At 55.5% G+C, this 22,719-nt stretch overlaps 2 protein-coding genes across 2 annotated transcripts; one reads left to right on the top strand and one right to left on the bottom strand.

Moving 5' to 3' along the window:
* Positions 1-1,586: 1,586 nt before the first annotated feature.
* KRT86 (keratin 86) lies at positions 1,587-8,120 on the top strand (the record flags this gene model as incomplete). Its single annotated transcript, XM_081126506.1, has 9 exons — positions 1,587-1,955; positions 2,753-2,961; positions 3,766-3,826; positions 4,544-4,639; positions 4,849-5,013; positions 5,269-5,394; positions 5,658-5,878; positions 7,796-7,827; positions 7,966-8,120. The coding sequence occupies 9 exons, from the start codon at positions 1,587-1,589 to the stop codon at positions 8,118-8,120; spliced, it is 1,434 nt and encodes a 477-aa protein (XP_080982632.1).
* Positions 8,121-12,544: 4,424 nt separating this feature from the next.
* On the bottom strand, positions 12,545-19,210 carry LOC308551862 (keratin, type II microfibrillar, component 7C; the record flags this gene model as incomplete). The annotated part of the gene is made up of 9 exons (XM_081126596.1): positions 18,732-19,210; positions 16,887-17,095; positions 15,777-15,837; positions 15,553-15,648; positions 14,797-14,961; positions 14,416-14,541; positions 13,932-14,152; positions 13,234-13,265; positions 12,545-12,732 (listed from the first exon to the last, which is right to left on the bottom strand). Exons 1-9 carry the CDS (start codon positions 19,113-19,115, stop codon positions 12,545-12,547), a joined length of 1,482 nt encoding a protein of 493 aa, XP_080982722.1. The 5' UTR covers positions 19,116-19,210.
* Between the last annotated feature and the right edge of the window lie 3,509 nt (positions 19,211-22,719).

Here is a 22,719-nt window from a genome sequence, read left to right as displayed (position 1 = left end):
GAGGAAGGGAGAGAGAGACAAACATCGATGTGAGAGAGAAACAGTAATCAGTTTCCTCCTGCGCACACTCCAACCAGGGATGTGTCCTGCAACCTGGGTATGTGCCCTGACTGGGAATAGAACCTGCCACCTCTTGGTGTACCAGACGATGCTCCGACCAACTAAACCACACCAGCCAGGGTGACTCCTGCTTCTTAATGATCACAGTGAAGGACATCTGCATTGTGCTCTAGAGTTTACTGAGCATGTGCAAATCTCTGTGATCCCTCAAGGCAACACTGGGAGGGAAAGGCTTACTCCACTTTCCAGGTCACACCGAGATCATCATGGCAGAACCTTATTTCCTACCGAGCCCTTACGGGTTGCAGGCCCACATTATCCACACTGGATGGACAGCACACACCAATATGGATTTGTTGTGATATCTTCCAAGGTTGCTGACAAACTGCTGTAAAGGGAACAAGGTGGCAGGGTTGGTATAGCGTGGAAAGCAGCACAGCTGGAGGGCGGGGGCATGGATGCTCTCCTCATATGGCTTCATCTAGATCTGATTATATTCTGAGCCAAATGTCCTGCTGACTCATAACAATGGTGTCCACCCTAGGCCTTCTGGAGGAGGAAACACAGAGGCTTGAGGTGAAATCCAAACATACTATCCTTGCTTGGGAGCTTGTTGGAAATGGTTGGACATTCCTGAGGCCAGTGAGGCTGTGTGTCCCCTTAGGCCTCATGGGGGACTCTGAGGGAGGGGATGCTTCCCCTCAGCATGGGCTGGCCACGAAGGTCTACGTTGGCTTAGGGTCTGGCCAGTGTGTAAGGGAGGTAGGGGGTAGATGAGAGTGCAAGTGAGCACGTGAGTGTGTGTGTGTGAGATGGTGGGTGGGAAGGCCAGCATGTGAGTGCGTAGAGTGTGTGTGTGTGTGTGTGTGTGTGTGTGTAGGGGGTGGAATATGTTGACGGATGTGAGGGACCTGAGAACAGCGTGGGAGTGTTGGATACACGTGGGGATAATTGAAAGACTGGGCAAGTGTGGGGCGTTGGCAATGCAGAACAAGGCCGCCGAAGTGAGGGAAATCATCAAGCGCACCCCACGTTCCCCATCATCTGTCGGTCTCACGCGGCCCCAGTGTTTGGGGGGCGGCCCGTCAGCACCACGGACAGCGCCGTGACGCCACCCAGTGGGCGGGACGGGAGGGGCCGCAGCCCCGCCCCTCGCCTGGGTTCCGAGCTGAGTCACCGCTCCCCCAACCTCGACTCCCGGTGTCCCCAGCCGCGTGGAGGGCGGTTGGGGTGGGTGCAGGGGAAGTGAGCTGGCTCTTTGAAGATAAAAATTGTGCAGTTTAGGGTAAAAGGCCATAAACTTCTGGCTGCCTATGGTCCCCAATTAAGAACATTAAGGGAGGAGCGACAGCAGCTAAACAACCCAAGCCCATAAAAGACGTCTAATTGCTCCGAACCCATGGACGCACCAGGCTCCCCACATATATAAAAGGCCCAAACATGTCGGAGATGTAAACACCTCGTCCACTATACCCTCCACCGCCACCTCTCCCTTCTCAGAGCCTCCCGTGTCCCAAAGAGACACCATGACCTGTGGATCCTACTGTGCGGGCAGCGCCTTCAGCTGTGCGTCGGCCTGCGGGCCGCGGCCCGGCCGCTGCTGCATCACGGCCGCCCCCTACCGCGGCGTCTCCTGCTACCGCGGCCTCGCCCGGGGCTTCGGCAGCCAGAGCCTCTGCGGGGGCTTCCGCTCGGGCTCCTGCGGCCGCAGCTTCGGATACCGCTCGGGCGGCGTGTGCGGGCCCAGCCCGCCCTGCATCACCACCGTGTCGGTCAACGAGAGCCTGCTCGCGCCCCTCAACCTGGAGATCGACCCCCAGGCGCAGTGCGTGAAGCACGAGGAGAAAGAGCAGATCAAGTGTCTCAACAGCAGGTTCGCTGCCTTCATCGACAAGGTGGGTGTCCTTGATCACACCCGTCCTGAATGCCACCCCTGTGCAGGACTCAGGCAGAGGCCCGAGGGAGGAATCAGAGGCAGAAAGCTCTGACTGCTCGTGCTTCCATTCTGATGAGAGAGACAGACACACAGACAAGAACAGGCCCTCACAAAAAGACCCAGGAGAACTCAGCTGGGAGTTCAGACAGGCAGAGCTTATGGAGGAGAGGTGCGGCCCAGCTGTTCTGAGGCACAGCCAGAGATCAGGAAACTGAAGAGCAAAATGACTGCCGCTTCTGAAATTACAGAGGTTTCCAGGCGCAGGCCGAGGACTGTGTTCCCTCTGAGGGTGTAGGGTCGATTGGCTACTCAGTGAAGTGGGCCAGGGGCCAGGGTCGCAGAGCTCTCCTCTAGGTGGGCTGTGACATCATCTCCCTGTTACCCATCACCAGAAACCCCATGCTGTGATCTGAATCTTGGAACTCTGCCTAAGAAGGCACTTCTTCTAGCTTCAAGGTGAGGGGGGTGAGCCCTCCACCTGGAGTCTGACTACATGCTACCAGGACTCATCGGGGCGGGATAACTCAGTTCACCCGAGAGAAGGGAATGGCCTTTCCCAGCCCCTTGCTTCCACCCCTAAGCTGGAAAATCCAGATATAGATCATAATCAGGAATTCCAGAAGTTGATTTGTCTACCACTGTCCATCTCTATTTCTGCTGAGATGCATATTTGGAAGTTTACCTTAAAGCAACCTTCCAAATTGGCTTTGGGGAACGAAGAGCCATCTGACCTTTCTTCCACACCCTGAATGGCAGGTGCGATTCCTGGAGCAGCAAAATAAGGTTCTGGAGACCAAGTGGCAGTTCTACCAGAACCGCAAGTGCTGCGAGAGCAACCTGGAGCCGCTGTTCGAGGGCTACATAGAGACGCTGAGGCGGGAGGCCGAGTGCGCGGAGGCCGACAGCGGGAGGCTGGCCTCAGAGCTCAACCACGTGCAGGAGGTGATGGAGGGCTACAAGAAGAAGTGAGTGTGGCTGGGTGTGACATTGGACACAGGAAATGACTTAGGTTAAAGCCCACTGGGTTGGACATGAGAAGGATTTCCAAGTTGGGTGAGCAGCCGTGCGGGCCAGGTTGGCAGTGTGCATGTTGCAGGGTCTTTCACCTGGGCAGTTGTTGCCCAGATGCCTGCCTGCAGTAGGGCTATGACTCCCCCAGGAGATCTCTCCCCTACTTCAGTCTTCTCTACTCAGAGTCTGATCACCCAGCAGCTATTGGCTGTGCTCTGTGGGGCGGAGGCTTCTGGCATCTTCTAAGACCTCTCCTCCTGACCTCCCACCTATAGCACATGGATCATGGGTGTCATATGACATGAACCCCAGTGTCACTCAGGGCTGACATGTCCTGGGGCTCTGGGTGTCCCACTGCCCAGGGCGCTGAGTGCTGATGGCCTCTGGGACTCATAGACCCCACACCTGAGCTAAGATGGACACCCAGGTGTGGGGAGGCTAGGGCTGCAGTGCCCCAGAGGGGATGCTGTCCACTCCCAGCATGGGGCTGGGTGCTGAGGCCTTATTTGCCTCCTGAGGTGACTTCAGAGCAGCTTTGGGACACAGGGCTATGAGGTCCCAGAAGATTAGTCCCGTGGGCCCCTCAATTCAAGGTGGAGACATCCCAAATCCAACAAAAAACCCCAACAGGACCACCAGGGGTCCAGCAGTGCTGGGAGGTTCCTAACATTGCCCCCTTAATTTGTAGAAAGTGAAGGGGGTTGGTTCATGGGAGACCTGCCCTTCCATGACCCCCCTCTCTGCCTCTTCTGCCTCAGGTATGAGGAGGAAGTTTCTCTGAGAGCAACAGCCGAGAACGAGTTTGTGGCTCTGAAGAAGGTGAGTCACATGGGATTGGGGAGCACAGACATGTGGGATCTCAGAATGACAGACTCTTGTTGGGGAGTCCCAGAGGGTCTCAACCTCAGTGTGGGGTACAGTGACCTTGCCAAATCAGATGGGGGATTCCCAGAGATCAGGTCATGGAAGGCACATCCAGAGCTTTGACAAAGGACAATAACCTTGGAATATGCATGAGCACCCTGTCCTGGGGCAAGGGGATGGCCAGGTTGACCTCTGGATGGCCTGCTCAGCTTCAGAGGTTGTGTTCTGTGGCTTGATTCCCACAGAGGCCTGGCATCTCCAGTCTCTGTTGAGGGACAGTGTCCTGTCTAGAGCTCTGGGATGCCTGACCAAAAGGAGGCGCAGAGAGCCAGGGTGTGGGCAGGACAGAAGAGAACCAGGAGGGCCCAGTGGCGTCTGCGAGTACTGGGGACAGGGAGGGGTCAAGGTGTCTGTCAGGGCTGGCGTCCTGGATTGGAGTGAGCAAGAGGAGAAATGGGAGGGTAAGCTGTCTCAGGTGGGCGGGGGAAAGGCTGGTGGCCCATCTCTGAAGGGGACGAGATTCTGAGGCCATCCCAGGAGGTTCAGAAGGTGTGGAGAGGGGACAGGAATGGGAACACTGGGCATCCTCCCGCCCCACCCCACCCGGCCTCCATGAATGGGTGAGAAGAGGAGTTTGGGATGGCAGTCACCAGGGGTCCTCTGTGCCCACAGGATGTGGACTGTGCCTACCTCCGCAAGTCGGACCTGGAGGCCAATGCGGAGGCCCTGACAGAAGAGATTGACTTCCTGCGGCGACTGTATGAGGAGGTGAGGGGTTGTGGTCCAGGCAGAAACTGGCAGCTGGCCTGGAGGAGGGGGCTTCACCTGGGGCAGAAGGTGGACAGGCATTTGGGCAGTGGGCTGCTGTCCATGAGGGCATGGGGGCTGGAGACCGGGGAAGGGTAAGAAGATTGGGTACATGCTATGGTGGTGAGGCTGTGGCATAAACAAGGTCCTTCCTCCTCCCATCCCCACAGGAGATCCGCGTCCTCCACGCCCACATCTCAGACACCTCGGTCGTCGTCAAGATGGACAACAGCCGGGACCTGAACATGGACTGCGTCATTGCCGAGATCAAGGCTCAGTATGACGACATCGCCAGCCGCAGCCGGGCTGAGGCCGAGTCCTGGTACCGCACCAAGGTCAGTGGCACAGGACACCTGCCTCCTAGACATGCCAGTGGCAGGGATGGGACCTGTATGTTACAAAAGGCTTCTTTTGTCTGGGGATTCTGATCCCTAGAGACGGTGAAGGAAGGCCAGACAGCTCTCAGGCTGAGGGGACAGGGCAAGGTGCCATGGATGGCTGCACAGGCTGAGCACTGGACAGCCTGCACTGTCATCTGTGGTGTCCTGAATGGACGGCAGGTAACATCCTGCGTCTCTGCTTCCCCCCAGTGTGAGGAGATGAAGGCCACAGTGATCCGTCACGGGGAGATGCTGCGCCGCACCAAGGAGGAGATCAACGAGCTGAACCGCATGATCCAGAGGTTGACTGCCGAGGTCGAGAACGCCAAGTGCCAGGTACGGTCATCTCTGCCCTGGACCACCAGAGGGGCTGGGGGCCTAGTCAGGGTCCCATAGGCCATGTAGACTTCTCCATTCATTCTCTAAACCATTTGCATGACTAGAGTCACAGGTGTGGTCAGTCAGGGAGACCCAGGTGATGAAGGTGACAGGCCTGTTCCTGGGTGTTCCCAGCTGGGTGGGAGAGACTGGATACACTCAGGAAATGGGCAGAGAGACCTGTGGGCCGTAACCCACCTTGTTCTCTTCTGGTTCCTCAGAACACCAAGCTGGAGGCTGCAGTGACCCAGTCGGAGCAGCAGGGTGAGACAGCCATCAGCGATGCCCGCTGCAAGCTGGCTGAGCTGGAGGCCGCCCTGCAGAAGGCCAAGCAGGACATGGCCTGCCTGCTCAAGGAGTACCAGGAGGTGATGAACTCCAAGCTGGGCCTGGACATCGAGATCGCCACCTACAGGCGCCTGCTGGAGGGCGAGGAGCAGAGGTGGGTATCATAACCAATTTTCTCTCCCAGCCTTGCCTGGGTTCTCAGCTCGCCTGTCCCTCACAGTCGTGGCATCACTCCTCTCTTGTTTCCAAATATCCCGATCATGCAACTGGACAGGTAATTTGAATAAGTTCTTTGGGTATGTTTTAAGCCCCAATTGAGTCTCTCATGCCCACCTGGTACTGATCTGGAAGTGGTTCCTTTTACAAATCTGCTGCTCAGGTCTGGTCAGGCTCTAGTAATTGCTTTTTCCTGAGAAGCCCAGCCTGGGCTTGGGGTCTCCTTCACTTCATAGTACTTCTGCCCTCCTAGGACCTCCTTACACATGCCACTCAGGATTCCAGCTGATTTTCCCAAGCCCAGCCAAGGCCTCGGCCCTGGGAGTTCAGATTTATCTCATAGGACAGCTCAATAGGGGATTTTATTAACTTACACTTAGGTATTCTAACAGTAGTGAGCACCCCTTAGTGTTCTTCCATTACAGCAGGTAGGACCTGGCAGCAGGGATCTGTTCCTTGAGCCAGCTGTGTCATACTCTAGACATATTTGCTTATGTTTTGCTTTGGGGCTGGGGCTGGGGGCTGGGGGTTGGGGGCTGGGGCTGAGGGCGGGCTCATTGGTTATTTAGCCTTCTTGTGGCTGGAGGGCAGTTGAGAAGCTCCTATGAGGAGAACATGCCCAGAATGTTGCTCTTGGGTTCTTGCCCAGGTTGGTCAGGCGCTCACAGCATGAGCTTTCTTCTTGTATACAGCCAGGGCCCTAGACCTGGGCAGACGACAGTGGAGGGTGAGGATGCTGAGGGAGCACCCAGGGGGCATCCTGTGTATTGGGGTGATGGGGACACAGGTTTGATAGCTGGAACCAAAGCGCTCACACGGAGAGACTTACAATGTACTCAACTAATTGCATTGGAGAGCTTGGCGGCACCAGGGCTCTCTGGGCCTGAGGAGTTTCCCTAATGAAGAATTCTGGGGTGGGGGGTGGGGGGTGCGAATTTCCCAAGACCAAGGTGGGAAGCTGGAGAGACATATGGAGAAGGCCCTGAAACTGAGCGGGCCACCTCTCTGCCAGATGGGGCTCCTGGAGTGAACTCAGAAACTTTGGTGTGGGTTCCCTGGGTATGGGTGATTAGACAGTGGATTAGCTGTGGATTCTCCTCACATCTGAAGTTAATTTTGACAACCCTTTGCTACAGTGCTCTCACAGGGACTCCCATGTGTCCCCTTTAAGGAGACAGCAAGCTGGGATGCGTTAGGTAGCCCAAGTTCTAGCCCTGCCTTTATCACCAGTTATTTTCTCTCTCTGGGTCTCAGATTTTCTTTATGTCAAAGGAATTGGTGTAGTTTGGTCTCTGAGCCTGTCCTAAATGGGTTCTAAAATCCTATTTATTCATGCAACGCAACAGTTATGATTGAACTAGGCATTGTTTTAGGCACTGTTGGTTCTGCAGTGGGGGAAAGAATAGACAAAGCTTCTGCCCTCCTGAAGCCTGCACTCTAGCGACATGAATCAGACCAGATTTAAGAAGTTGTACCTGCTGCTCCTCAAATGTATTGACAAGTCACTCAGAACCGGCAGAAACGGCAGCAGCTGAGGTTTCTGAAGTGCTGGCCGTGGGGAAGCACTAAGCGCTCACATGTGTCCTTTAATTTCATCCCCACTACAGACCTAGGAGTAGGTTGTGGCCACGAGGAGGTAGGCTGAGGGAGGGTACACCAGGTTGCTCAGCTAACAGAAGGTGCAGAGCCAGGCGCACAGAATGTTTCCAGAATGCCGGCGAGGGGCTCCCCTGGCTTCTGGATTAGCCCCGCTTATCACCCAGAGTGAGGACCACAGGTCTCACCTTGCACGTTGGCTGCATGCGCCAGGAGGCTTTTCCACGGCGCTGACCTCTCTCTTTTCTTTTCCCAATAGGCTGTGTGAGGGCGTTGGCTCCGTGAATGTCTGTAAGTAGCTCAAGCCTTTCCCCCTCTCCCGCTGGGGTGGTGCCAAGGCCTTTGGGGAGGGGGCATTTTCCTTGCCCCAAAGCCGCCTGGCTGTGGCTGTGCCTGATGCGCCTCTGGGCCTGTTCTCCCCTCATTCAGGCGTCAGCAGCTCCCGCGGTGGCGTCGTCTGTGGCGATCTCTGCGCAAGCGGTACTGCCCCTGCTGTCACCACCAGCGCCTGTAGCGCCCCCTGCTGCGGCAACATGGTGGTGGGCACCGCCAACGCCTGCGGCGGGGGCTGTAACAGGTGCTAGGAGGCTGCGGCCCCTGCCCGCGCGCGTCGCCCGCGCTGTCTGCCCAGCCGGGCCCTCGCAAAGCCGGAACGCCCCCCGCGCTGCGGCCCCACGCATCGCCCAGACCCAGTCACCAGCTGCGCACTCCGCACGTCCTCCCTGGCTGCTCCCTCCGTGTGCCACCCCCAGGCGCCCCAAGCCCCAGCGAGGCTGGGGCCGCGCCTTGGTCTCCTTCTGTAGCCTTTCCAAGTAGTCCGTATGTTTTCCTGAGGATTCATCCTTTCTTCTGCCTCCTGTTTCTTTGCTGGATTCATTGTCCTGCTTGACCCCTTCACACGAGCTTGGAGAGCAGGGCAGGCCCTGGAACCTCCCTGTCCGCACCTCCTGGGAATGCGCCAGTGCGCTTGTGCCTGTGGGGCTGAGCCGGGGGACACTGGTGGTGGTTCCCTGTAACTCTGTGAGGGCTGCCTGCAGAAGCTTCTAAAAAGCCAGTGACTCAACTGCCAGCAACTTTGTTTCACTCTGTGTTTCCAATAAACTAATTGTAGCTAATCAAACCTGGTTCCTCGGAGTCTTGAAAATGCCGGGGCCCTCCTGTGAGCGGTGCTGCCTGCCAGAGATTTCCTCAGGACCTCTCCACCCGCTCGGTTGTTTTTCAGCAGGTGAAAATGACTGCAGCACGTGCTGCCCTTCTGGCTTGAGCAACCCAAGCCCTGGGAAAGCAGAAGACTAGGGAGGCAGGGCATCTTGTGTGATCATGGTTTCTCCAGACTAGACCAAGCTTTCTCAGCTTCAACCCTGTTGACACCTTGGGCCGGAGGAGTCTTTGTGGTGGGGCTGTCCTGAGCACTGCAGGATGTTTAGCAGTATCCCTGGCCTCTACCCACCTGATGCCAGTGGTACTCCCCCAGCGACAACCAAAGATGTCTCTATGCGCCCTAGGAGTTCCCAACCAGGGAGATTTTGCCCCCTCCCCGCCCAGGGGCATTCCTAGAGGGGGAAATTACATGAAGGAACATGTGGCGGTAAGAATGGAAGGAAGGCACGTGAAAAGCAGTGTGGGGAGAGTCCGGGGACCTGGGCTGATTCAGTCCTGACTGCCGTTTCTCAAACGTGACTTTGAGCAAATTGCTTCTGTCTTCTGAGCTTGTTTCTGGTCTGTAGAATGAAGGGGGTTGAATCATATCCCTAAGGTCTCCTCTGGTTCCCTAGGTGAGACTATGTATTTAAAAGGGTTTTGTTAAGGAGCAGCCCCTACCCTTATGCTTGAGAGAGTGCACCCAAGGAAGAGCCCCAGAATGTCACCTCCACCACATTCTATTGGTCAGAGCTGCCACAGGACCAGCCCAGATGCCAGGGCAGGGGAAATAGGCTCCACCTTTGAATTGAGGCATGACACAGACGGAGTGGGGGAGAAGTGGGGGCCATTTCTGAGAGAGCTATCACAGGAGGATAAGTGAGACAATACAAATAAAAGTTTAGACTATAGTGTGGCACATTATTGATCTCAAAATTGCTATATACCATTGTTGTTACTGTTACTATGCTATCACAGCAGCACAGACTTCCTAGGCTCTGAATTAGCAGGAGGCAGAGTGGGATGGTAGAGGAGCACTGAGGGTTGGAAGTCTAGAATCTTAGATTCTCATCCTGGTTTAGTCACCAGGAGTGTGTGGTGAGGTCTCTTCAGGTTTTGAAACCTCAGTTAGTTTATCCACATTTTGGGGTGACAAGTGGCCTACTAAAGGAGCAAGCCCTTCAGCTGCTGTGCAGAGCAGATGCTGAAGGACCATTACTCATCTTTTACTCTTTTCTTCCCTTATATGAGCTCAAGTTCATATACCAGCACTTGGTACATATTAAGTACTAAGTAATCATTTCCTATAGAATAAATGAACTCTCGGTCTTCTTTTAGGTCTGAGCTTCAATATTACTTCCTCGAGGAGGTAACGAGCTTTCCCTGGTTAGTAATCCTCCAACTGTGTGCAACCTCTTTCCTCCTAGTACCGAGGCCCAGGCCTCTTTGCAACCACACCTCTCCTTGATGAAGAGGTGGCTGTGGGGCAGAAGGGGTGGGGCCCAGGTACTTAGGACAGGAGGCTCTAATAGATGCAGCATCGGTCTTGCTTGCTGCCTTGAGCTGGTAGGGTGGAAGGAAGGCCCATCACTCCAGAGGCATGGAACCCCCCTCGGCTCCCCCAGGTGACATCTCGATTTCCTCCCAAGGCTGGCAGTCTTTATGGTGTCCTCTTAAGTCCCTGGAAGGGAGTATTATAATCCCAGAGCTGAGCTCAGAGTCATTTCCTAGGAAAGTCAGAACTGAAAAGACCCTTTCAAAGGCTCTGGCCCAGTCCTCATTTGACAGGTGTTCAGGGCACCCTGAGCTAGAGTGGGGGGGGGGGCAGCGGGGAGTGGTAGAGGCACTGAGACATCAGTCAGAGCCAGGCATGTAGGACTGGTGTGCTATGTTCAAGGGCCCAGACTTCATCCTGAGGGCAACGGAGGCCCCCTGGAAGGTTAGACTTGGGTTTTGTAGAGATCTCTTGCTGCTGTGTAGTGTGGGTTGGAAGGGGAGAAGAGCAGGGCTCCAACCAACGTGGTGGTGGCTGGGCTGTGGGAGGTAACAGCAGGGAGAGAGGAAAGAGATGGATGAGGGGGATACTTAGGAGGCAGAAAAAAGAAAGCACCAGGGGTTAATTAGATTTGAGAGCAAGGGTACTAGCATAGATCGTAGGTTTAGATGTGGGCAGCTGTGTTGATGACCTTGACAGGGGAAATAGAGGGAGCCTTGGGTGGAGAAGCTGGGAAATAGTGAGTTTGGCTTGAAGGCCTGTTCGGTTGGGAGGGTCTCTAGGACTCTCCAGTGGAGATGTCCTTTGGCAACTGGGCCGGGTGGGTCTGAAGCTGAGGAGGGAGGTCAGGGCAGCAGGTGAATCATCAGGACTCTGAAGTACAATTTGAGGGACAATTTGAACCAGGGAGGACGCTGACGATGGTGGTACCTAAGGAGCAGAGCTGCTTGGGAAGAGCTGAGAGCCTGGCCTGTCGAACAACAAAGTGAAAGGCCTGAGATTCTGGGGTTAGGCAATGGGGAGGGAGAGAGGGGGACAGGTGAGGGCCAAGAGGGCCCTGGAGATTCCAGGAGGGAGGGAGAGAAGGTGGTTGGGTCCTCCTAGGACAGCAAGGTCAGGGCTGGAAGAAGGCTGGTCAGCACTGGGGCTGAGGTAGGGCTGGGCAAAGGAAGGAGAGAAGAGGGCCAGTGAGAAGGAAACGGACTGCACAGGAGGGGGCTGGGCCTGAGGAGGGCGATTCCATGCCTGGTTCTTCCCGAGTGGAGTTAGGAACTTCTCGATGTTTTCCTCCTGGGAGATCCCAGCCTCTTTCTGAGCAGAGGACAGGAGAGGTCAAGCCATGCAGGGGCAGAGGAGCCATCTTAGCCTCGGGGGGAAGCTCTGAGGAATCTGGGGTAAGGGTAGCAAGTGGGGCAGTTGAGAAAGCGAGGAGATGGTGGGGGAAGTAGCCCCTCGTACCAGTTAGGAGCTTTTGAGGAGGCCGTCCTGGGGGCTGAAGAGGTGTGCGTATGAGTGTGTGTTCGCGTGGGGGAAATAGTGAGCAAAGGGTGGGTGTCAAGGGTCTCATCTCCCTTGTTTGATGGGCAGTAGCGGACGTGGGTGGTGTGGGGTCCGGACTGACACAGCGTGGCCATCTGAGGTGGCTGTTGGCACTTCTGGAGGTTGCTGCCGTGTGCATGTGTGCGGTGGAGTTGGTGGAGGTATGTGCGGGGGGAGGGGATTAAAGCCACACACACACACATTCACACACACACTCACACACACTCACACACTCATACTACCTTCAGAAGATTCCATGGCCTCCTCTGGCTCCCTTCAAAACCAGCCAGAGGAACAAGCCTCAAGTCTCAAACTACCCCAGACTGATAGCTGTGACTTAGGCGACGGTGCTGTGAGCACAGTCAGCACTGCCTGGCCAGGGGGGATGGCGCTATTTGGGGACAGGTTGTTCTGTGGGTATCCAGGTTTAGGACAGGCCAGAATGACCCCAGTCCTCAGGTTATCTCGCTGGACTGGGCTCCTCACCAGCCAGTGGACATGGGCTCACTCTGAGAAAGCAAGACATCACAGCACAGAGAGCGGGTCCCCAGTTTATTGGAAAAATGAAGGACAAGGGGCCAGAGAGGTAAGGGAGGCAGCCCAGCAGGGCTCCTTCCGGGGAAGGAGCCCTCAGAGGAGACGGCGGAAGAGAAGTGTCCATTCCGAGCAGCAGCCCTTTCTGGTGAGACAAGGTGAGCAGAGCAGTAGCCGCAGGGCGTATTCTCAGAACACACGGGGAAAAGCTACCGGGGTGCTACTGTTTTCAGCTGGGGGTGGGGGCAGTGACACATTTGGCAGGCGGGAGAGGCTTCTCTGGCTCTCTTTTGGGGCAGCCTAACACCTCCCTAGGCCGCAGGAGCCCCCTCCACAGGTGGTGTTGAGCTGGCAGCAGGGCGCGCACATGCCGGTGCTCACGGCCAGGTTCCCGCTGCAAGGCGCAGTGCAGGGGCTGCCTGTCACCGGTCGGGAGCCGGACACGCAGAGGTCCCCACAGACGACTCCGCCCCGGGAGCTGCTGACACCTGCGAGAGAACAAAGGCTGGGTCAAGAGGCCTGGCTGGTGGCCACGTCCTCCAGCACCTTCCTTTGGCCTCTGTGATGTGTCCAGCCCTCCAGGGAAGGCCCAAAGGAGCCTGAGTTCTAGTTCTGAAGGTGTGGAAGGAACCATAGCCTGGGAGCCGGGAGCCTTGGGTTTCCTGGCCCTGGTTCTACTTTGTGACCTTAGGCAAGCCCCTTCCTCTCTCTGGGCTTCCTCACCTGTACAAGAGGTGGGGGGTTCAGACTGAGTGATATCTAAGGTCCCTTCCTACAGTGACATATTATTATTCGTTTTCTCCTCAACTCCATTTATGCTGTGAGGTTCTTCCAGCAAGTTAACTTCAGTCTCTCCTGGTGCATGATCAACCTATTCTTATTTACTGAGGGAATTACCGGAAACACTCTTCCCAGTGTCTATATACATTCATATCCAGGAAATTCTTGTCCAATCTAAAGTTTCCTTTTTGGGGGCCTGTGATACTTACAGACATTCACAGATCCAACACCTTCACACAGCCTGAGTGGGGAAAAGGCAAGAAAGGGGAAGAGAAAAGAGATCAGAACGACATCCTCGATTTTCCCTAGGTGATGGAATGGACGATATCTATGCCTTTGGGGACCTTTAAACAGTGTCTTTCTGGCAGTTGCAGCGACACCAGGGCACACTATTTGGCAAGCAGAGTACAGGCTGGATTTCAGCTTTCACTTACCCTCAGCTGACTGCCTTTGTTCAGTACACAGCCTGAACAACCATACCTGCCAAGTGTGTATGGCTTCGGTTTTAGTAATGGGAAGGTTCTCTTGGGCAGTGACATGAGGCCAGGGTTAAATTTGGCCAGCAACTCCACCTTAGGGCAAGGTGACCTTCTAGAAATGAGGGGGGGGGGGGAGTGGATCTTGGGAGACTGAGGGTGGAATAACTGAAGGATGTTCTGAGCTGAGAGGCAGGGTGCCTAGGTTCTAATCCTAGCGAGGCCTTGTGCTGTTTGGGACACTAGACATCCCAGTGGCACTGGCTTTTGTTTGTCCTCTGTATGCCATGTCCAAGCTCCAGTCCTTTGAAATCCAGGATTCAAAGATCCCAGAATCTAGCTTGGGGCCAGTTCTTGGGACTGAGACTGAGATATGGAGGAATCAAAGGTGGGCGGAACTATGCATGTGGGGCAACTGGGGTGGGCCTCACCTCTGCTCCTCGCCCTCCAGCAGGCGCCTGTAGGTGGCGATCTCGATGTCCAGGCCCAGCTTGGAGTTCATCACCTCCTGGTACTCCTTGAGCAGGCAGGCCATGTCCTGCTTGGCCTTCTGCAGGGCGGCCTCCAGCTCAGCCAGCTTGCAGCGGGCATCGCTGATGGCTGTCTCACCCTGCTGCTCCGACTGGGTCACTGCAGCCTCCAGCTTGGTGTTCTGAGGACCCAGAAGAGAACAAGGTGGGTTACGGCCCACAGGTCTCTCTGCCCATTTCCTGAGTGTATCCAGTCTCTCCCACCCAGCTGGAAATACCCAGGAACAGGCCTGTCACCTTCATCACCTGGGTCTCCCTGACTGACCACACCTGTGACTCTAGTCATGCAAATGGTTTAGAGAATGAATGGAGAAGTCTACATGGCCTATGGGACCCTGACTAGGCCCCCAGCCCCTCTGGTGGTCCAGGGCAGAGATGACCGTACCTGGCACTTGGCGTTCTCGACCTCGGCAGTCAACCTCTGGATCATGCGGTTCAGCTCGTTGATCTCCTCCTTGGTGCGGCGCAGCATCTCCCCGTGACGGATCACTGTGGCCTTCATCTCCTCACACTGGGGGGAAGCAGAGACTCAGGATGTTACCTGCCGTCCATTCAGGACACCACAGATGACAGTGCAGGCTGTCCAGTGCTCAGCCTGTGCAGCCATCCATGGCACCTTGCCCTGTCCCCTCAGCCTGAGAGCTGTCTGGCCTTCCTTCACCGTCTCTAGGGATCAGAATCCCCAGACAAAAGAAGCCTTTTGTAACATACAGGTCCCATCCCTGCCACTGGCATGTCTAGGAGGCAGGTGTCCTGTGCCACTGACCTTGGTGCGGTACCAGGACTCGGCCTCAGCCCGGCTGCGGCTGGCGATGTCGTCATACTGAGCCTTGATCTCGGCAATGACGCAGTCCATGTTCAGGTCCCGGCTGTTGTCCATCTTGACGACGACCGAGGTGTCTGAGATGTGGGCGTGGAGGACGCGGATCTCCTGTGGGGCAGGAGTAGGGGAAGAGGGAGAACAGCCAAGTTGTCTGAGCTTTTCCTCCCCTGCCAAGATGCCTATCATCTCTTTGGCCCATTAGGAGCCAAAGTCCCTTGTTTGGAGAGAAAATCCCTGATGAAATCGCATAACTTGTTGTCCAGATTAAAAAAAAAAAATCCCTGTTAGGAGAAAATGCAACCACTTCTCAAATGCTTGCTGCTGGGATTGTTCAGGCCTGTGTGAGCCCAGGCAGCTCCCCTCCAGCCAGCAGGCACCTGGGCTTCCCCTGGGGCCAGACCCTGTGCGGGGGCCACGGACCACATCGAGGGAGGCTATGGGCTGCCTGAGAAGATCTGGGCTGGAGAACATGGGGTTGAGGCTGCGCGATGCTTCACATGGCCTCAGCTTTGGATTCCCAAGACACACAGATTGTCCTGGAGACCACACTCTCTTGCCCCTTGCTACTTTTGTCCCTTTTGGTTCTCTTCTGTTTCCTCTCCTCCCTCTTCTTGCCCCCCTCCAACCCTCCAGGCTCAGCTGGCCTGTAGCGTCTGGGCAGGGGTCGGGGTGCCTGCCGTGGCTGAGAAAGCCCCTCACCTCCTCATACAGTCGCCGCAGGAAGTCGATCTCCTCGGTCAGGGCCTCCGCGTTGGCCTCCAAGTCTGACTTGCGGAGGTAGGCGCAGTCCACGTCCTGTGTGGGTTCAAGGGGCCACGAGGCCAGCGTTCCTCAGGATGCTCTGAGGGTTGGCTGCCAAGTGGCAGGGCAGAGAGGAGGGGATGGCCCGGGACTGAGGGCGGGGCTTGGCCTCAGGCACTCACCTTCTTTAAAGCCACAAACTCATTCTCCGCTGTGGCCCGAAGTGCGACTTCTTCTTCATACCTGAGGTGGGCAAGGAGAACAGGGCCCTGCCTGAGCGGCGCTCAGCCGGGCCGTGGAGCAGGCATGCAAACATGCCTTTTGCCTAGGTCTGCCCCGGCCTGTGCCCCTGCCTCCAAAAGAAATGGGGCAGCACAAGGAAGAAGGCAGGCTGCTGGTCCAGGCCCACTGGGATGCACCGTAGGACTGAAGCACCCACTCTCACATCACCTCTGAGCTCTCCGCGGGGATGGGGCGGGATCTGGAAGCTGTGTGTGGGGGGGGGGGAGGGGTAGGCCATGGAAAATGGCTGTTTTTCTCACCCAGGCCTCCATTTACCTTTCCCCTGACCCTTCCTCTTTCCCCTGGCTTTGGGATCCCCTTTCTGTCATTCTCCTCCTGGGCTCAGCCAAGAGGAGTCAAGCCCGCCACTCCCTGCTCCGTGGCAGGCCAGCTCCGAGCCAGCAGCAGGGCGTGTGGTGGCCTGGGAAGTCCATGGGTGAGAGCCTTCTGGAGGAAGCTGGCCAGCCCTGGAAACCGGATCCTTCAGAGTCCTGGTGTGCGCCCTTCATAGCATGTATCACATGGTAACTGAAGGTCTATCTGTAACTACGCCATCCTGCCCCCCAGCAGACTGTAAGCTCCACAAGGACAGGGATTATGTCTCCTGGTTGCCCCTGAATCTCCAGACCCCAGTATGGCATCTAGCTGGCACCTGGTAGGCACTCAGAAAGCTTGAGTTGAGTGAAGGAGTAAAGCTAAGAAGAATGGTCATGGCGTTGAGGGTTGGGCTCAAAGAGACCAGGAATGTTAACTTTTCTGGGGTATTAAGAGAAGGGTCTGGTGGATGGAGAAGGAAGAGAACATATTTCCCTGAGCTGCTGATAGGAAGCTAAGGAGAGCTCCACCCCTAGGGGGCCAGGACCCACCCGAGGGACTGTGTGCCTTGAGGAGACAGAATGCAGGTTCTCCCTGTCCTCAGGCAGAGAACCAGCCATAGACTTGGTCACATTCCTGTGCCGGGGGCCTCCTTCAAGCCCTTCCCTGAGCCAGCCCCTTCCTGAAGCACTCACTTCTTCTTGTAGCCCTCCATCACCTCCTGCACATGGTTGAGCTCTGAGGCCAGCCTCCCGCTGTCGGCCTCCACGCACTCGGCCTCCCGCCTCAGCGTCTCGATGTAGCCCTCAAACAGCGGCTCCAGGTTGCTCTCGCAGCACTTGCGGTTCTGGTAGTACTGAAACTTGGTCTCCAGCAGCTTGTTCTGCTGCTCCAGGAAGCGCACCTGCCGCCCAGAGGCAGAGCCTGAGAATCTCTTCTTGCAGGATCAGAGGGCAAGAGGAGGTCCCAGCACCAGGACCTGCAGGCCCCCAACTCTCTGATCGAGTCCTCCCTGGTGGGGGTTAGGGCATCTCTCAAAGTCACACCAGGGCTTAATCAGCTCACCACCCGAAGTCCTTCTTGTGAGCTAACTTTAGTCTTTTTAAGGCAATTTACCTAGTGTCCTGAAAAGCGCTAAACCATGCTGAGTCCAGACTCTGCTGCTGCTTGTTAGTAACATGTCCTCGAGCACAGCACTTAACCCCTCTACAGAGTGATTGCCTCACTATGAGCGTTTAATGAGCTCTGGTACCAAAAGGCACCTGTTCGCCGAACAGCTGCTACACCAAGGCAGGTGTGATTGTCAGCATGCAGATGAACAGTTTGACCCTTTTGGAAAGGCAGACTATAAAAGTTGAAAAATAAAGTATGTGCCAATTATTGAACCCCTACAACAACAATGCAATTAGAATAATAGTCACCTGGGATATTAGTGCAAGAATGCTCTGTGCTCCAGCCCCCTTATTTTACAGCTGAAGGATCCAAGTGATCGCCTGCCTGAGATTTCACATGGCAGAGGAAGCAATTTAACTCTGAACTGCTGCCCTGCAGGGGGGTGCTTCTCTCACTATAGTAATTATTGACCATTGGGCCCAAGGAAAATTTCACATCCACCTCCCTGCCAGGAGGTTGGCCCACTCTCCCACTGAGATAGCTTTGTCTAATAACTGCCACACGCCTGGTAAGTCCTTTCTTATGTTATCCTTGGTCTCATGCTGTTAGGAATTTCAGATTTTTTTCATCCTTCCTGGTGGGTATCTCTCTAGCATGACTTCTCTAGAGGCTGGCTCTGGAGTGCTCTCTTTGGCCCAGAACTGCTTCCTCCTTGGAAACTCCCCCTCCCCGCTCCACCCCAGCACCACTGCCACAACATGGTGGCTGCCTGGATTCAGTGGAGAAGACAGCTTCAGACTTGAGCTGGACACTGACATCTACAGATGGTTTCAACTGTGCCTGCTTCCCCACAGGGCCCGGAAGAGTGGGAACTGTATCTATTCCTAACCCCTGGGTCCCCAGCCCCGGGCACGGTGGTCTGGACAAACCATTCTGGCCCCTGCTCAGTGGCTAAGTAGCCACTGGTATGGAAACAGCTCTGTGTGATGCACGGCATTCTCTCCAGGCAGTCTCCTGGTATTGCACTCACTAGTCCTGCCCTGGACGTAGGGAGCACCTCCTTACCATGTAAGCAACAATTTGGTTTCTAGTCCATCGCCTTAACCACTCGGCCACGACTACTGGCAGCAATTTGGCTTCAAGCACATCGATTACCCACACGGTGGCCCTTTGCTCACAAGAAGCTGTCTCTCAGCCCTACAGGTCCTGCCCCTAGTCCGCTCATGTGTTTTCAGTTTGTCCCAAGCATCAGACTGGCAGCTCTTGGTCCTATTCTTGTTTTTCTTTTTGTGTCCTAGAGGTCTATTTGTCTCTCCTTTGGACTGGGAGCTTCTCTTGGTAAAACCTGCCTCTGACTTCCCCTCAGAGCCCAGCCTGAGTCCTGCACACGGGTGGCGTTCAGGACGGGTGTGATCAAGGACACCCACCTTGTCGATGAAGGCGGCGAACCTGCTGTTGAGACACTTGATCTGCTCTTTCTCCTCATGCTTCACGCACTGCGCCTGGGGGTCGATCTCCAGGTTGAGGGGCGTGAGCAGGCTCTCGTTGACCGACACGGTGGTGATGCAGGGCGGGCTGGGCCCGCACACGCCGCCCGAGCGGTATCCGAAGCTGCGGCCACAGGATCCGGAGCGGAAGGCCCCACAGAGGCTCTGGCTGCCGAAGCCCCCGGTGAGGCCGCGGTAGCAGGAGACGCCCCGGTAGGGGGCGGCCGTGATGCAGCAGCGGCCGGGCCGCGGCCCGCAGGCCGAGGCGCAGCTGAAGTTCCTGGGGCCAAATCCACAGCCCATGGAGTTGAAGCCACAGGTCATGCTGGAGATAGGGAGGTGTCCGAAGAGTGGAGAAGCTGGCAGGGGATGGAGCCAAAGGCCTGTGCTCCCTGGGCTGTGGCAGGTCCTTTTATGCACCAGGGCAGCTGGCATTAAAAGGGACAGCAAAGAGACAATAGCTACATTTTATTGGCTTGGCATCACCCTGGGCTCTTAAGAGCCAACCCGCTTGCCTCTTCAGTGTAGCTGTGTCAACAATCCCCAGCCACGGGCCTGTTTCATCTTCAAAGCCCTTTACAAGCTTCCTCCTGGTCTCTCCCCACCCATGAGGATGTGGAGACGTGAAGAGAGAAGGGCTCCTGGAAGCATCAGTTGGATTCCATGCTTCGACATAGGAGTGGGTACAGTGACTTGGGGTGGAGCCTGCTCCCCAATCCTTTCCTGGAAGGGGCACAGTCGGGCTATGGGCTCTGACCCTATGACCTGGCTTCAGATGGAGCAGTTGGCCTGCCCCAAGGAGGGGCTGTGTCCCAAACAACCTCTTGTTCTAGGCTCTTTGCCTTCCCTCTCTCTCTAAAGATTACTCCTTTCTTCAGTGTCAGTATGAGCCTCTCCTAATCTGTTCCTACCTAGAGCCCAATCAGGGATGGGGATGGGGAAGAGATTTGGGAGGGAGCATGGTCTCTGCTCTTTGGGTATCCCTAGGAAGACAGAAGCCATGGACATCAGCTGGGACATGGCAGACATGGAATCAGCATTCAGAAGAAAACCAGGGCCTTTCTTCAGAGTCCTGGGCATCGTTGCCGGTGGGATAGGTTTAGGAGTGGGAGTGTGGAATACCCCAGAGCTAGAGGGCTTAATCAGGGAAGGCTTCTTGGAGGTGGGTTTAAGGAGGACCTGGGTGGGGATAGACGTGGGAGGAGAACCGAAAGGAGTCCAGCCTTGATTTGGAGATTAGACTGTGTGATCAGTCATTCTCTCATTCATTCAGTAAATTCTTACCGAGTGCCAACTATTCAGGAGACACTTGCTGGATTCTGGGAATCTGCAGAGACCTGAAGTGTTTGGAAGTAGGAGATGGTGGCATGCACACAGAGTGCCAACATTTGGCCAATGGGCAAGGGGGAGAAGCGGCAGGTGAAGGGAAGGCTGAGATGCCCAGGCTGTGTTGGGGTCTGATGTGAGGGTGTGAGAGTCCTTTGGGTTCCCAGCAGGGAAGTCGAGCAATGAATATGGAGTGTACACACTCATCAGGAAGGGTGAAAGGTTGGTGATGGGTTGGGGGAGGTCACCAGGGTCCTAAAATGGCATCACTTCCTCCCCTACAGGACCCACTGGTGAGAGAAGGTAGGGGCTCATGTGGCTGTCCTTCAGTCAAACTCCCTTAATTTGCTCCTTCATTCATTTGGGCCAGGACTGTGATGGCTTTGATGGGTGGAGAGTGGGACTAAGCCAGGAAGTTCCCTGAACCTGAGGATCTGAGTCCATAAAGTCTTCCAAGCACATGTCTCTTGACCGCCTTTGAACCTAAGGATGACTCCTTGGGCCTGTTTCCTGACCAGCCATGAGCAAATGCTGACCCAGTCTAGCCTAAAAATAGCCCTTTGCTCATCCTTCCAGGGCCTCACCAGGGCCTCCCTACTCCCTCTCAGGGTGAGTGGCCAGTTATATCGTAGAGTGAGGGAGGACCCCTCTTTTCTGGGAGGGCAGGTGATGCTGCCATGGACATCTGTCAGGGAGCTGGGCAACGTCTGCATGGATTTTAAAGAAAGGACACTCCCAGCCCTCCACTTGGGACCAATGGATAGATTTGCACAGACTCTTGTTTCTGGGATGGGAACTCTGTGGGTGTGGCCTGTGGGCTTCTGGTGTGAGAGACACACAAGGAGGCAAGGCCTGGGGGCTGGGGTGGGGGGAACTGATTGCAGCTGAATGGTTGGTGGGATTTTTGGAGCATTTATGGAAGGGTTGGCTGGTAGGTACTTTCATGCTAAGCCTTTGCTGGGTCAAACATCTGCCAGACATTCAGGAAAGAAGCAAACCTTTCTCTCCTCTTGGCTCAATCCACATTGGAGCTGGTAAGCACCTGGAAGGTTCTCAATCCATGTCCAAGGATTTTTTTCTTGGTAAAATGCTGAAGATGCAAGTGGTGAATTCTTTATAAAAATTGTCTATCACAGCTCTGGTCATTGTGCTTCTGTCTTCTGACCCCACTCACTTCTCAATCCAGTGAGCTGGATCATTGAGCGGGACCCTTCACTGAGGGTCTCTGTGAAGACATACCCACCTCCTTGGTTTTGGAGGGAACCATGAGTGTGCCCAGGCCCCTGCTGTGGTTGGAGATGATGGAAGCCTGGAGATAAAAAGGCATGGTTTGAAGCCCAGCTCTGCCACATACCAGCTTTGGAACCTGGGACAACTTATGTTTCTCTAGCTTCCCTACCTGTGCAATATGAATGGCAACCCATGCCTTGCTGTGCTGTTGGGAGAGGTAATTGAGTACCTGTTGGTGGGAGGTGTCCCCTCCACCTCTCCCCCTACTGACAAGGTAACTGGTCTTGGTGACACGCAGCCAGCAGGGCCTTGCAAAGGGGTAGTGTGCACGGGCTGTGAGATGCCATCCCTGTGTGAGCACAAAACAGCCCAGAAGCTTTTACAAGGCAATCATCGCCAACTCAGAAAGCCTTAATTAAAGCGCTTATTTGTAAATTGCCCAGAACAAAGAGAATTACAGATCAGGTGAGCCCTTGAAAACAGACTTAGACAGGAAGCTGACAAAGGGACAGCAGCAGCCCGCCAGGCTGCTGAGCAACTGGCTGCGATGGGTTCCTGTCCTCACCATGGGCTATAAAGGTTCTGGCCAAGCCCCAGGCTGGTTCAGTTGACAAGGTCTGTGCCTTATGCCAGCCTTCACCCAGCCAGCCCGAGTCGGCCTTTAGGGCTGACTTGATCCTGCTGCTGGGAATGACCGCTCGCTTGCCCTGTCGTTCTGGTCCTCTGAGTCCGGCCTACTTCCTGGAATTGCGACCATCATGTGGCCTTACTCATAACTCTGTGCTTCTCTTCTCTTCTCTTCTCTTCTCTTCTCTTCTCTTCTCTTCTCTTCTCTTCTCTTCTCTTCTCTTCTCTTCTCTTCTCTTCTCTTCTCTTCTCTTCTCTTCTCCTCTCCTCTCCTCTCCTCTCCTCTCCTCTCCTCTCCTCTCCTCTCCTCTCCTCTCCTCTCCTCTCCTCTCCTCTCCTCTCCTCTCCTCTCCTCTCCTCTCCTCTCCTCTCCTCTCCTCTCCCCTCCCCTCCCCTCCCCTCCCCTCCCCTCCCCTCCCCTCCCCTCCCCTCCCCTCCCCTCCCCTCCCCTCCCCTCCCCTCCCCTCCCCTCCCCTCCCCTCCCCTCCCCTCCCCTCCCCTCCCCCCTCCCCTCCCCTCCCCTCCCCTCCCCTCCCTTCTTTCCTTTCCTTTTCTTAATATATCTTTATTGATTTCAGAGAGAGGAAGGGAGAAGAAGAGATAGAAACATCAATAATGAGAGAGTCATTGATCGGCTGCTTCCTGCACGCCCCCAACTGGGGATCGAGCCCACACCTGGGCATGTGCCCTGACCGGGAATCATACTGTGGATCTTTTGGATCATAGGTTGATGCTCAACCGCTAA

The sequence above is a fragment of the Miniopterus schreibersii genome (assembly GCF_964146895.1).
Source record: "Miniopterus schreibersii genome assembly, chromosome: 2".
Taxonomy (NCBI): Eukaryota; Metazoa; Chordata; class Mammalia; order Chiroptera; family Miniopteridae; genus Miniopterus; species Miniopterus schreibersii.
The sequence above is the reverse complement of the archived record's forward strand: the minus strand, read 5'-3'. Positions and strand labels throughout refer to the sequence as shown.